At 39.1% G+C, this 15,602-nt stretch overlaps 1 protein-coding gene across 1 annotated transcript in view; it reads right to left on the minus strand.

Moving 5' to 3' along the window:
- Positions 1 to 1,752: 1,752 nt before the first annotated feature.
- VAT1L (vesicle amine transport 1 like) overlaps positions 1,753 to 15,602 on the minus strand; it is a 47,108-nt gene continuing 33,258 nt past the window's right edge. Inside the window, exons 8-9 of the mRNA XM_072346345.1 lie at positions 5,688 to 5,771; positions 1,753 to 4,829 (exon numbers count right to left, since the gene is read on the minus strand). Coding sequence (XP_072202446.1) covers positions 4,731 to 4,829; positions 5,688 to 5,771 — 183 coding nt within the window. The 3' untranslated portion in view covers positions 1,753 to 4,730. The remainder of the gene's footprint in view (positions 4,830 to 5,687; positions 5,772 to 15,602) is intronic.

Here is a 15,602-nt window from a genome sequence, read left to right on the forward strand (position 1 = left end):
ATATAAATAAATCAACAGATAATCTGTTAATTCTGCTCGTTTGTTACCTCTGGGCAGAGATATACATAATTATTTTCCTACATTCATCCTCTAATTGTTTATTATCTGCACTGTTCTCACCCCTTCCAGTTTCTGAACAGCATGCTGGTGGTGAGGTGCCCAACGCAGCACTGTTGGAAATGGCTGAGATCAAGCCAGGCCACTTGCTGCAGAAATGCATGACAGAGAAAGCTGAGGCAGACATGAAAGCAGTGGCCGAGTTAGGATCAACTGCAGGCAATCAGCACAACAGTACAGGCTGATGAGATGAAGCCACATTTGCATTTATCCTCTAACCTGTTCTCTCACAGGAAAATATTGGAATGTCTGCCTAGATGTTAAAATTTACTTGGAAAAAGAGATGCCTCAGTGCAGATATCAGTTACAGAGTATTGACTGCTTTGGCTCCTTTCACAGAGAAACAAAGCTCACACTGAGGGGCTTAAGGCTGGCAAGGGATTCTCCTATGTAGTCCTCTATGAGCTGGGGCTGCTGGGGCTGCTGTGCTGTGTGCTGACAGCCACCATCATGGTAGGAGAGTATGTTTTGGCAAAAGCCACCAGGATTAATGGCTAAGCTCACAGAAAACGAGACAAGCACAGAAAGAGGGAACAGAGCAAGGATCAGGGGTACTCAGCAAATTCAGATGATTTTTTTGCACTTTGGTCAGAAACCACATAAAATCTGCATCCCAGCTTGGCTGGCAGCAGCCTCCATGTATTAAACTGTGTGACAATTATGCCTAAATGGTCCAGTGGAAAAGCTGGCAAAAGGCAGGGCATTGTTAGTAATCACAGAGAGCCTGCAAAAGGCTGTTTGCTTTCAGCCTGTGATCAGGGATGCACTGACCATCATTCGCTTATCAACTCTGGGAAACATCAATCAACATGTGTTCACATCTTTTAGATTACAGGACTGATCCAGTAGCTACTGCAGTGAGATTTCCTGGGGACATAAAGGCTTTAGAACAAGTCTGGCATGACTGGAATTAACCAAAGCTAACACTTTCTCTTCATTCAGATGAAGTTCAATGAACCATTTCCTCCTTTTCATGCAGGGAGATCTTTAAAGACATGTACTCAAGTACAAACTTGAGGGCATCGATAAGTTTTGGTAACCATAAAGAGTACTTTGAAAGAAAAAGTGTAAGAATTATTTCAGCAGAGATAACCTTATATCCCATGTCAACTGAACCACCTCCTTGCAGCCCTCAGTTAAGTCCAAGATCCAAGAATAATAGGATTTTTGATTCAATCACATCTTTGTGTTTTCTACCAGCTAATCTGGCGGTAGCTGTTTTGGATCCCATTTTAAGATTATTCCCTTCGAGTGACTTCCTTTCTAAATAGAACTTTTTCTCTGAGGGTAACTTACGTGTCAAGCTTTCTCCCAGTGCAATCTGAGGGCAAAAGCTCTACAAACCCCTATCAAAATAACACACTTCTCTGACACTTCATAAATGGTGCTTATAAAATGTTTTGCAGTTCTTAGATTGTAACATTCAACATTTCATACTAAACTCTTAATGTTCAGTAAAGTAGCACGCTAAGCCATTTTAATAGCCTTGATGTATTCTGTAATAAGAAAAACAAATATTTGTTTATCCTTCAGTAACCGAAATGGAAAATGAGACCTCAAATCTTCCTCTTAACCAATTCCAAGTCAGCTCCCTAATGTGAACAGCGTATTAGAATAAAATATGTAAGCCAAGGATAATGCTATGCTCAATATTTTATTTATATTTTTATGTAAACATAATTTGCTTTGTAGGCACAATATAACAAAAGCTCTAAAGCAACAAATACAATTAAACAGTGTTTCAGTTCACTTCAATCAGGCTTAAGATAAAGAGAAGCTTTCACAGTTCCTTTAAGGCAATTTAAGAAATAATTTGTTTCACTTGAAGAAACTATCAAATTGTCTCAGAGTTGTTTAAACACAAGTGTTAGTAGTAAACACAAACCTTCATTTCGACTGCAATAAGACTTGTTCAGTAACAACAGTCTCACCATCATTTTGTATAGCATGCCCTCTACCACTTCAAACGTGATACTACTGTTTGTGGTATTCTAGTAAGTATTTAGGGCTTATGGGCCAAATTCTGCTAGCACAAACCCTGCTTCTGGAACAGGTACCTGAAAGCTTTCCATTCGTTTCAGTAGTAACTTTCACATGTGCCATATTAATACCGCTAAAACACAGAGCAGAATTCAGCTCAGTGATTGTTAATACTGATCTGTGTAGTGCTTAGGTAGATCCAGAACAGTCCTCTGTACTCATTGCAATTACCTGACGTTCTGCTGATCAGAAAATGGCCCTGAAATTGGTATGAATTAGCATGAAAAGTATTTTCGCCTTGCTAACAAAACCAGAAAGACTAGCCAGCATTAATTCATCCGATTGTCGTCCCCACGGTGCCTGTGGCCATGACCACCATCACCCCTCTCTATTTATCTATAGGGGAAATTTAACTGTAGAGCCAACCGTACTGTGGTTTATAAACAGAAGAATGGATTCGCTATTCTGCTTGCCCTACTACTTTAAGGCCTTGAGAATGCCACTTTACTGCCAGTTCAAAGGTCACCAGCAATATTGCTCACTTTGGCGTCAAATCAAAATTTCTCGTTATGTGAAGGTTTGTTGCAGGACAACATTGTTACACTAACTGCAAAACAACGTCGGGCATGTTTCCTACTGAACTGTGAGAACTTAATGGCCTTTCTGAAAAGCTCACTGGGCAATCCCAACACATGGAAAACTCACTGAATAGATGCATTTTTTTCTGCATACTGAGTTCCTGTTTGGGTTCAATACGGCACTGGAAGCCTAGGTAAGTCCAACACAGAAAGAAAATCAACTAGAATGAAGTTCTGCTCCAATATCTAAGGAAAACTGAAGTTCGTTTTGATTAATATTTCAACAAAAGCTTTTTTTGGCATTTTCCTCCACAGTTTGTTCTTCTTATCATTTCTGAATTTGTTTAACTCAAGGCAAACTTGCTTAGGATGAACATTCTGCACAATTACCTAGTATTAGAACAGTAGAACGCACAACTTCATGAGCACAGTATGAAGAGATGGACATTAATACTCAGCAAAGAAAAAAAAACAAAGAAACCCAACACAAGAGAATCCTCTAAAACCACACATAAAAGTAATCCAGACTCACAATTACTTTCACATTGAGAAAAGCCTGAGAAGCAATCCCTCTCCCCTTTTCTATAGTTTAACTTCTATCACTACTACATATTTGTAGAATTAGGAGCACAACTAGCCATGCCTGGAGAAATATCTTCTTTTGCTAAAAATATACTAAAAATATATTAATTCAAAGATACATGGCATTATAACAAGGTCTCTGACTTTCTTTTAAGCATTTCTACTGAAGTTGTTTGCAGTTATTTTAAAATGATTATTTCAACAAGACCATCGAGGACCTGAGTAGCTTCTGTTTGGATTGGTGAAAGACAAGAAAAAATATTTACTTTTGTCATTCTCAGACATAGTTTCCACTAGTGGGAGGTAGATAGACTAGCTGGTCTTTGTATATTTGATCCTTCAAATAGTCACAAATATAACCATACATATGGAGCAGAGCTTTTAATGGAATTACTCGCCCAGGTAAAGTTATCCCCATGCGTAATTTCTGATGGGATTAAGGTCTAAAAGTCACTTTTTAAGGGGTTAACTTCTGTAGAAGTTCAGCTCCAGCTTCATAGTTGATCAATACGTAGTGATTTCAGAGTAGCAAACTCTGCCAACAAATTTCTTTCCACACACTGCAGAGCGATCCTTACTAATAGGATTTAAAAGTTACATTTACAAATGGTTCGGCTTTTAGACGCAGATGAGTCAATGCGTCCTTTGTAGAACACGATGCTGAACTGTCAGTAACAGTGCAAATTGTTCTGGCCCTGAAACGAGTGGCTGACTGACCTCTGGTGCCTAGAACATATGGGGCAATAACTCAGATCGACAGGAAAGCAAGATAGCTGGCACTCTGAATGAAGTGCTTAATTACTGGTGCTGATTGCTAATATGATCATACAATACTAATCAAAGTCCGTCAATTAATGGCATCTCGCACGATTTCAGATTTCATGATTCAAAACGAGGTATTTTTGAGGATGAAGACGGGATTGCTTATAAAATGAGGAAGCCTGATAAAGGAATATAACCTTAACATTTTTTGAAACTTTTATCTGTGGTTCATAAAAGGAAAACTATTTTAACACTGAAAAATTCACAAACTTAAGAATCCTCCCTCCAATTAGCAGAATCTTCAAGACAGCAAGTGGGCAATACTTCTTGTTACTGTGGTTGTCATCTTGCAAAAAAAAGCTCAACCCTCCAAATAACTTTATGCAAAAAGTTGGAATTTGCATGAGAACGATGCCCATCTAAAATTACACAGTAAGTTAATGAGGCTTTGAAACTGAAACAAACAAAAAAAAAAAATCCATGGGACTCCTACAGGGAAACTGGGTATTACACAGGAATGTCATAATACTGCACTGGATGAGAATGGCACTTGAGTTCAAAACAACAATGATCAACAGCTCATAGCTCAGCTGACTGCAGACAAATACAACACACACTGTACTACAGCATTTGTTCACTGATGCAGAGAATATTTCCCAGCCTTGTTCCCTTCTACTGAATCAATCATTCTGCTTCCATCACCTCTGGCTGTTACTGGATGAATGGCATGCGCTCTTTATTCTCATTGTCCCCTTCGTGGTCTTCTTCCTCCTCTCCAGCTTCACTTGTCTCTGTGCTGTCGTTGGCCATCTACAGGATGAAAGATGAAGAAAATCAGAGCACCTATCACATTGTTTTACCCAGTCTTGTTTCAGTTTGATTCACCTCACAAAGTGACTTTAGAAATGGAAGAAGATGTGGATAGAGCAAGAAAAACAAATGTTCTGTCAGTACAAAGCATTTGTTGGTACAACATCACTTTCAGCTAAAACTGAGCTGCTCCTTCAGGGACTACAGCTGAATTATCTCTCTGGAAGTTGCTTTTAGGACAGTTGCACGAGTGGACTTTGTCACAAAATGGCAATGAGACTCTCAGAAAGGAAACAAAACTCTGTAGGAAGCTCACAAAAACGTATGCAAACCTTTGAACGTGCTCTTCCAGTGATGATATGATTCTTTAAAGCAGCAGATGGGAAGTGTTTAGATACTTTGAAAAGTAAAGAATTCCTACCAGAGGCACTCCCTGACTTCTGTATGGTAATCAGAAAGCACTTCTGTGTTTGTACACTGAAGAAATACTAACGTGTCTTTTTCTGTTCAACCTACTAATTAAGACAGGAATTTTGTATTCATTAAATGTCTGTTTGCTTTCTGTCACAGGGACACAAATAGATTTGGCAGTTTTGTCCTGATTTAAGAGTGGCAGGCACATTTCTGGAGAGGGAGACAGCTATGCCACAGAGAAATGTAACTGTTGGGATTGTAGGAGTTACAACTGTGTTCCACCTTGGGTTAAAAATACAGATTGTAATTATGGGTTCTATTTAGGTGATACGGATTTAGAAGAAAATGGTATACTAGAAAACCGTAAGGGATATTTCTCCAAATGTCACTACCACGCTTGACCTTGTGAGACTGAGCACCATGTATGTAGTGCTTTGCACTCACCAGGGGAGTGGGTGCTTTCTCCACATCCAGAATAAGTTTTCCTATGTTACCTCGGTCATGGATTCTCTGCATGGCCTCCTTCACCTGAAAGAGAGATAAACTGTTGGTAATTTACAAACACATTTATAGAAAATCCTGAATGCCTTTCTTCAAAATCAGCAGTACGTGTGAGGCACGCTATGAGCAACACCATTCAAACTGCTGCTTTTAACAAAACGAATACGGTCAAATATCTTTTAGTGACTTTTTAAGGCTTGACTTTTGCCTTGTGTTTGCCAAAATGGGATGCAGATCTTAATGATGGTTTCTGAGTAGTGTAATACCTACACAATGGTATTGCAATACAAAAGCTGAGGTGCATAGAGAAACAGGCTGAGGGAATTAACTTCGACAGGTTGTTCATTAGATTAATTTCTTTTCCTCTTTGCAAAATGTTTGTGAAGAAATTTTACTTTCATTGAAAATATGAAATATTTTCCTAATTGAACCTATGATGGTTAATTAGTATCTTCTGCCTTCCTACAGAAACAATGCCATATCCAGGCAGTGGCTGTGATAGACCACGTTGGCTCTAATTGCATGACTATTTTTTCCTTTACCTTTCCCAACATTTTTAATTGTTTCTTTTAATGAACAATGTCTTACCAATACCGCTCGATGTTTGATAACTGGCAGCAATTAGCACGTACAAGAAAGGAACAAAAACTTCTTATGAGTGCTCTGGAGAGGAGCTTATCTTTATGTGAGGTTTTAGAACTCATGGGCTTTCAGTGTTGATGAACTGACACTGCACGTGTGTTTCACTGAATATCCAACATGAGGCATGCAGACCACTACTAAATCACTGGAAACTGGAAGATGTCAAGAATTACTCACTAGCATGGTGGAAAAACATCAGAAAACTGAAAATAAAGGCCACAGAAAGGCTTTGCCATACCTTATCACTCTATTTTTTGTTGGCATAACAGGATATATCGAGGCAAGAAAGTTTTATGTTAATAGGATCTGCCATCTGTGACATAGTTTTATTGACTATTTTAAGAATTATGGCATAGAAGATAGAAACAAAATGCTGACTTGGGAACATGTGGGTTCCACAGTACATTAAAAGCTTGAATTGAGGTCCACACACCCAAGATCATTTGTGAACATCCAACACAAAAGGTGGTACAACATTTCTGAAGACACTAAACAAATACAGCTTTCAAGTTTCAATTAAATTTAATGGATACTGGGCACAAAATGTCTTTACCATCTGTCAGCCTTATTCTGAAAGCTGGCTGCAGTGAACTCAATATTACAACTTTAATTTTACCGAGTGGTTCACTCCATTAGTAAACACCAGATATGAAGGGAAAAAAATAATCATCTGACAGAACAAAAAAAAATTGCCACGATGAAATAAAACTAGTAAGAAAAAAAATACTTTCTGACTTAGGACATAAATGTAAATTAACCTTGGAAAACACTGTCACATGAATCCCACTGGATAGAAGGTCAACTCTGTTTTAAAGTTTATGGCTGCTATCAGTTCACTTATTCAACCAAGACTGCAACTGCTTGTTTCCCAATGCAACTGAATATTAAAACCATTCCCTCTTCCACCGTAGAGAAGAGAGCATTAAAAATTAAGCATGGTTACAGTTTGCTGTTCAGTGCAGACTCCAAAAGCATTTGCTTTTGCATGTGAACTTTTAAGTGCTGAATTTAGCTTGATTCAAAAGACACATCTCCTCCAGTGGCAAGGACCAAGAGCGCTTTCCTCATCTTAAAGTCCTGCACCAATTGTTACTATTTGTATTTGTCATCTCAAGTCAAAGTAAAGGAATGAGGAAACTGAGTAAATTCAGTTTCTTCTTATGCAGTAGCATCAGCAGAAGACTTGGACTGGAAGCAGTGCAAAGGTGCACTTCCAAATTTAAGGAGTTTCTATTGGAATAAAGGACAAATTTCCCATTGTCCTTTCAGGATTACTCACTCCTTACAGTGGTTGTGTCTGAACTGATGCTGAATTTCAGATTTGAGCCCTAAGACGCATAGCATTCCCAAGGCCCATATAGTAAAGCTCTGCACTGGATTCTGAACTGGTTTTATACATTAGTGGACAATGCAAAAATGCTTTCAAATTCCCACATTATTTGTCTAAGGAAATTTGTCAAACTTGTTGCTGAAAAGAAAGAGAAGCCATGCAGTCCCATGAACACAACAGAAACCCTTTGAGGAAGCAAGAGAAGAAAACATTTAATAATAGCAAAGGAGAAATTAAAGGAATCCCGAGTTTGCCATTTCCCTCCAACACAATTCACGCTTCTGCATCAATATTCTTTTAGTTTGATGTATTGTATTTTTAAACATTCTCTGCAGCACAAATAGCTTTCTGTATCTTTTCAGTCTAATGGAAAATGATAATAAACACAGGAAAAGGAATTTTCAAAGCCAGTTGGAAACAATCTGCATTTGCTTTAGGGAGTATACTTTTATAATGCAAGAAACAATTTTGAGCAAGCGTGTTTCTCCCATCCCTTTCAGCCTTACAAGTGGCACGGTTGTGGAAATGTTATTAAATATCCCCACTGAGCAGTGACAATAAATGCGGAAGTTAAGATCTATGTAATAACAAGTCACAGTTACGAGGCCCTGTGAGAAACACTCAAAACTCTTCCACCATAACTCCCCAAGTGCTGCACATTCTCTGAGCTGTGTGAGCACTTCTGCTCCTTCCTCATACCACTTTGCCAGACCCAGGCAGAAAGGTAATGACAGAGCTTAAATGGCGACATACAGAACCACTGCATGGTGTCAGCATTATAGGTAACCAAGCAGCTTTAACGTCTCTTTGTATATTTGTATATTTCATCTATTAACAAACACTTGCACATTTAAAGAGATGTTGTGCTACCAATACCTGAACACAAATCTTCCGAGAAGCCCTGATCCAAACACAGAAAACAGTAACAGCACCTTACAGCCACTTGTCACTGCACAACCACTTTCACGTATAATCAAAACCAGCAGAACAAAGTGTTTTACGAAAGCAAAATAAATAGCAGTAACTTAGGAGCTAAACAAAAAGAAATGCAGCAAGCATGAAAGGTTTTAGCTAATTGCCTGAACATACAGACATGTGCTAGAACTTAGAATGACAAGGCTGGGTTCAGCAGGAAGTTGGTATGCTGGAGTGCTACAGTGAGGTTTGGTAGGCGCTGGTGAGGAAAGCACACGAAGGAAATGGCAGCTTCTTTTTGAGGAAAATTTGAAATATTTTGGGTGTGGGAACACATTTCACCCCCTGATCCACTGGCACAATTTTCCTGACATCACTAAGTTGCATGTGGATGAGAAGAGCAGCTGTTGGCAGGATGGAAGTCTCAGCTGATAAAGGAATAGTGCCAGTGATTAATTGGCTTCCATTACTTGAACATGCATTCTGTAATTGGCTGTTATCTTTCAAGCTGTATTTTCTGATGGTTTCTCCAAAATCAGGAGAGCATGAACTTCCCATCAGGAGAATTCACAATTTTCCCTCTGAAAGCCAACAGAGCTTCCTCATCCTGCTCTGCTACATGCAGCTAAACAGTAAGAAATGCAGCTTCTGCAGTACATCTGTGCAAGCTCACTCTGACAGAAAGAAGAGCGGCTGGCAAAAGCATTCCTTACCAATAATTAATTCCTCTCTATCTCACTGTTGTGTGTCAGCAGAGCCTGCAACTGCATCATGTCTGCAAAATCACATGGACAGGATCTCCATGGTGACAGTGTCATGCGGTGTGCAAACATCAGCTGGCTAGTCAAGGTTACTTTGGCAACCCAAGTGTAACAGGTAATGATCCAAATCTTCTTCAGATTTATGTTAGAATCATCTGAATTAAGAATTTGTCTGTTTTTCATTTTAGGACCAGCTCTGCTTTGTTGCAGCTCATAACAGCCACTATTTTCATGAGCCCAGAGCTATCTCCATTAGAATCATAAACATTAATATCAATAGTATTTATTTAAGCATCATTTGTGTGCAGTAATGAAGAAAAAGATGCGTGCTGCAGACTATTCTGGCTGAGATACCCCATAAGCAAAGCATTTCATACTACAGCTTTAATAAGAGCCATGAGGCAACATGATTTTTATCATCAGATGTGCTGCTGTGCTCCATTAAAAGCTATGCTGTCTTTAATATCAACTGTGAGCTGCATAACAATGGCAGATGCTCCTCTCAGACCATAAGAAGTTGCCTTCCTGTCACTGGTATACACAAACTTCCACACTAACCACAGTAGTACATACAAAGAAAAAATCCTATGTAGTTTCTACCTTCTGGTTTATGTTTCTTAGCTTTGGTCTGTGGAAGGGAGGAAGCTCAAGGAACCAAGGACAGTAATCTACCAGCTTGCTGGTAGCTCTAAGCAGAGCAAACCACTATTCCTCCCTATGCAGATTTTGCCAGTACTGGGGCATGGGATGTAGAGAGCAAAGGCGTATCTCCCTCTTAGGCTGCATTTGCAACAGCCCAGTTAATGTGGCTTGTGCTTAGATAAGGGACAGAACTAATACCACACATCACCCTGCTCGTACCCATCTAAAACCAACAATGATTTGAATCTGACTCACCTGTTTTCTGCTGTTACACTGAACTTTTGCACCCATGCCTTTTCCTGTATACATGCAAACAGAAGGTCATTTTAAAATCCCTTTCATTCCTGCACTGCTATTCACAGCTGCAAAGAACAGCTCCAGCATCCACTCCCTCCTGCTGCCAGCAGCAAGGAGAGACCTTTTAGCTGGAATACCTTTTTGCCTCACTGTATGTTGCCATGGCAGCAAGACTAAAACCAGACCCAAGATGAGAAAAATGTCAAAGGAATAAAAACTGACGCTACAGGCAAATTCTGACTCAAGTCCTCCCTTGGCTACCAAAGAGATCAGTTACATTATATGTTTTTTACAGGGAGAACTACAGCTGCACAACTGTACTGTTCACTCTCGCCTTATTCCAACATGCGCCTGCTAACATCAATGAGTTTTTGTTTTTGCCTTGATGAAACTCAAAGAAAAAGAGATTTAAAGCCTCACAACGACAGAATAACTGAACCAAATCTTGCCAGCTTTTACTGGAACAAAGCAGAAAAAACAAAGAACCAATATCAAATTCAATATTTAGAACTACCAAACAGGACCTAGATAATAAATCTGGTGGGAGTTCTTCCTACACAGTAAGCACAGGAAGAAAGACTTTGAAGTTGGATCCGCCAACACAGAGAATTCCTCAACAGTTAAAGCATTTTGGTTGTAAGAGAAGTACTGTAGAAGGAACACCTCTATTAGACTATGTGTGTTACCTTAGAAAAGCCTGCAGAATGATAAGGCAAGCAATTATTGATTTGAACTGGTACAGTGTAGCTTCTCTCATTATAACATATTATTAGCATGAGCTTGAAGAAGAAGGAAATCTTCTGCAACGGCAATTAATACCACAAAAATTACTCTCAATGTCAGGGGTGTTCTCTGAAGGGAGATTTGGTGAAAAAAACTAAAGTAGCACGGCCCCAGATTTTACCAGGATACCAAAGCCCACATACAGGATCTTAGAACTGGTTGCCTTTATGGTAGCTTCCCTCATTCTGAGTAATAACACGTTATACTAAGCTGCAGCCAACTGTTCACACAAGGATGCCTCAGACTCTCCTGATTTTGGGATATTTCAAAGGTGAAGTGGTTCACATTCCACTCCAGCACGAATCTGGTTTGCTGTGGAGCAGCAGCAGTTCTTATGCTGTGGAAGTCCTTTGGCTGCAAAGGAGTTATAGCTTTTGCAGGCAAAAGAAACAAGCCTTTTGTATTTGGTTAACACGTAGCAGTCTCTCGTGTAAGTGGAATTCAAATCTGAAGTTCAGTTTGGTCCCTTTCATCACAATGTCTTCACAGTTTATAGCAGGAAATAGTTTATGACATTCCTCACCTTGCAATTAAAAACAGATATTTTATGTTACGATTGAATATCGAGCTCCATAACACAAGTTTTTAAGCTCTTGCCTCAGCCATGTTGCCTTGTGATCTCTTTGAAAAAATATTTGGAAAAATACTGCACCAACCCACAGCTATGTCTCATTCGTTCTCTCTCCCATAAGCATATTCTAATAGCTAACAGTCATTAAACTCCCCCCTCCTCCACTCCCAGAAAACGCACCCTTAATTACAAGCACACTGCTTTGTGCATTGTTGTCTTTCTAATTATAATGCCCAGACTGCAGAAGGTCAACCTTGCTGGTTTCCTCAGCACAGCCTTGCAGCAGCAATCCCGTCTGCTTGCTTCTCTGTGGGAAGCTGGCAAACAGAAATCTCTCTTCACACACAAGTGAAAGATTAGAGACAGCCTTTCTGGAACTGTATTGTTTCACAGCCATGTGAGAACTCCAAGTCTGAAATACTTCCAGAATCGCAGTGTTTCACACGGACTGTCTAGACATTTGCAGAAGAGTCTTTTTCACCATATTCCTAACTGCCTCTAAAAGCAAACCAGTTGCAATGTGCTCCAAGTCAATGCATGCTTTAACTGCCTCTGCGCAAATGGATGGATGTTGCCTAATGGGTTAAAACCACATCAGCTTGCACCATATTAGGTGATTTTTCACTGTGTGCTTATCAAGAACCAATGCTGAATCTACCATTTTTGTACATACATACAGTTATGCCAGATGACAACTGAAATGGCAGATACTAAATTCTTCTCTGCAGGACTCCATTGAAGCAACACTTCGGACTGTCACTACCTTGCCTTGCAGTAGTTATGGCTGTTGACCATGCCTTGCTTTCTCCTATTTCTTGAACGTTAAGATACTGCCTCATGAAAACACGTGCTTCTTCTCAAATAGCAAATGATTCCTTTTGGAAGACAGGCTCAAAACCTGTGATGAACATGTCTTCTGCCACTGTAACTTTTAATCATGCTTTCTAAATATTTCAAGGGAGGAAACTGACCAAAGATGACTCCCAAAGACCTCCTATGATGTATTCTTCAGACAATGTTCAGCTTCATGTCTCTATATGAGGCTGCAAATGAACAAACAAAACACACTTAAAATTTCTGTACAACCTCAGTCTGCTCACCCAGAGTCAGAGTCTTCCTTTAACACAAGTATGGAGAACAAACAGTTCTCTATTCCAGAACTACAGTATAAAATACTCCCGAACTTGGAAACTAAACTTACTGGCTACAAAATGGAGCAGACAATTAGTCTTCTAGACAATAGAGATGTAATCATTAAAATGACTGACGCTATCATTTCCAAAGTCTGGGAAGCTCCATACACAAACCCACCAACTAGGATCAGATTACAAGAGCACATTAATTTTGTGTCAAAAAAACACACAATTGTTCTTTCACAACAATGGATGCTCTCCAATAAACTCCCTCCCTAGACAGCAAGTCAATTATGTAGATTCTTGAATCTCAGTGAGGTAAATACCAAAGGACTCTAAAGATCCAAATGAGGAAATATTTCTTCTCTGCTTTCTTGTTTAAATTTTCTGGTTTCACAAAGTAGCGCCATGAGGATTGCAAATCTAATTACTTATAAATCATAGTCATATTTTTCCATCATTCGAGAAGCTCTCTAAGCCAGATCTGACCATTGGGTGCTGCTCTATACCTTCATTAAAATCCTACATAAGCAAAACTAAAAAACACCAATATATTAAATCATTACACAGTTGTGACGTTAGACAGTGTGTCTTGTGCTTATCCTCAGCTTGAGCTGGATCCGCTAACAGTAAGACCAAAGTCATTCATCTAGGAAAGATGGAAGGTATTTGAGTTTATTTTGTTTTTTTACCAGATGAGTTTTACAATGTATTTTTCAGCCCCATTTGCTTTATTCATTAATGTTGTTTTTTTTTACGGCACAGTTAAAAATGTTTCATTCTGAGACTTTGTTAAAGATTTTTAACCCTGTACCAACATGACTGATGTAGTTTACAATTTTAATGGCCACGCATGAATACTCATTTGGCTTTGTATTATATTGATTGACATCAAATTGCTATGCAGTTCATAGCAAGGAAGCTAAAGCAGAAGTGTTTGCGTAACAAAACGCCACTCATTCAGCCGAGACAGCTTCTAATCTAATTCAATTAGGTGTTGATGCACCAAAAATTCAACGGATGCGTGTATGTGTATGAGCTACAGTTCAACAAAACAGGCAAGAGCTTTAAACACACACCGAACAAAAACCAAAAGCAAACAGACTCAACCAACCTGCATTTTGTTACTTCTACTTAAGGACTGAGAGGTTTACAGACACAATCCACATTCCCAAGCACACGCACATTAATACCACGTCCAAAAACTGAACTCTGATACTCAAACCAGCATACTGAGTAAAAACATAAAAGCTGAGAGTCAGGTGCTCAGCTGACGACCATAAATTATGCTGCCTACTTTGAGTCAGTGATTATAATATACAGATCTTCCCTACAAAATATCTTTGTGTTCAATCATTCACAGCAGGCCATATGTATGTAAGAACACATTACTATCAATAATACATCCGCTTTGCTGCCTTGGTGTTAATTGACATCATTATCTGTAACGAGCAATAATATCATTAAAAAACTGCAAAACCAAATAAATCTCTCAATTATGACATTAAAATTGGATTGTATTACTCTAAGAGATGTCATTAAGTGTAAGAGTGATTTTGCTTTCAAAACTCATCTATGTTTAAAATGATTGAGAAGGATTTATGAGCCATTTTCATTAGGTGAGAACATTCATCTTGATTAATGATTGTTATGCACCAACTGAAGATGTTATTTTGGATACAATCATTGCATTTTATTCAGGGTAAGATTATGTGAACCAGAAAAGTAAACTTGTTTCCAGTGAAAACTCCCTACTGCACTCAGAAAAGCAAAATATAGAGAAGTAATGCTGAAAGCAAATTACCTACTAACGCCTCTCACCATGGTAATTTTGTGGCCTCACGAATCATTTCATTTTCTTCTGCTCTATTAAATCTTTCTGCTCACTACCAGCCATGGAAAATGGCCACGGGGACCAATGCTGCCAATGTAGCATCTTTTAGGCAAAATGGACCGTTTAAATATAGAGAGGTGTTGTCCTTATTCTCATCTCCTGCTCCCTTTTGAGTTATTTAAATCACTCGTTGCGTAGCTTTCCAGGCACTCTTTGGTTAATGCAGTACTAGACTCCTCAGTTTTAGTCAGAACCATCCCCAAACCAAGAAAAAAACCCAAAACCCACAACAAAGGACACCACTACCGAAACACCAAACTGGTCTGCAAATCAGAGGACAAAACCTCATCTGATATCATCAGGGATTCTCTTCCAAGTCTGAAAATGGGAAGGCCTCAAAGGCAAGAGAAGAATGAATTGCTCGTGTTCTGTATTGTGCCACACATATAGAGATGACACCTCTCAGCTCCTTCAACATCACCATCACCAGGTGTCACCTTCAGTACTTCCCATCTCAGTTTTATGACAATCCTCAGTACCTGGGACAACAGAGATCATAAAGCTCCCAAATGGATGAAAATGATCACTAATAAAGCAGACACAAACCTGATGCTCAGGGAGAAAAGCTGGATTTGTCACAATAGCAGTCCATGCCAGTTCAACTGAGAGCATTCTTTCTGAACTAATTAACAAATAAGCAAGAGTGGAATTTTTGACACAGATAAAAATCCTATGCTCCATTCATAGGCTCCGTGGCTTAAACTAAGCCCACTAATAGTGCACAGCACAAAACTAAAATAGTGTCTGAATGTGCCTTTGAAAGCTTATTTTCTGATATTTTCCCTTTGGTACCTACATTTTAGTTTCTCATTCATGGCATCCAACAGCTATTTCTCTGAATGACGGAATGTGACTGAATGATATGCCTTGCTACTACCAACTCTACTGAA

This window comes from Excalfactoria chinensis, chromosome 11, assembly GCF_039878825.1.
Source record: "Excalfactoria chinensis isolate bCotChi1 chromosome 11, bCotChi1.hap2, whole genome shotgun sequence".
NCBI lineage: Eukaryota > Metazoa > Chordata > Aves > Galliformes > Phasianidae > Excalfactoria > Excalfactoria chinensis.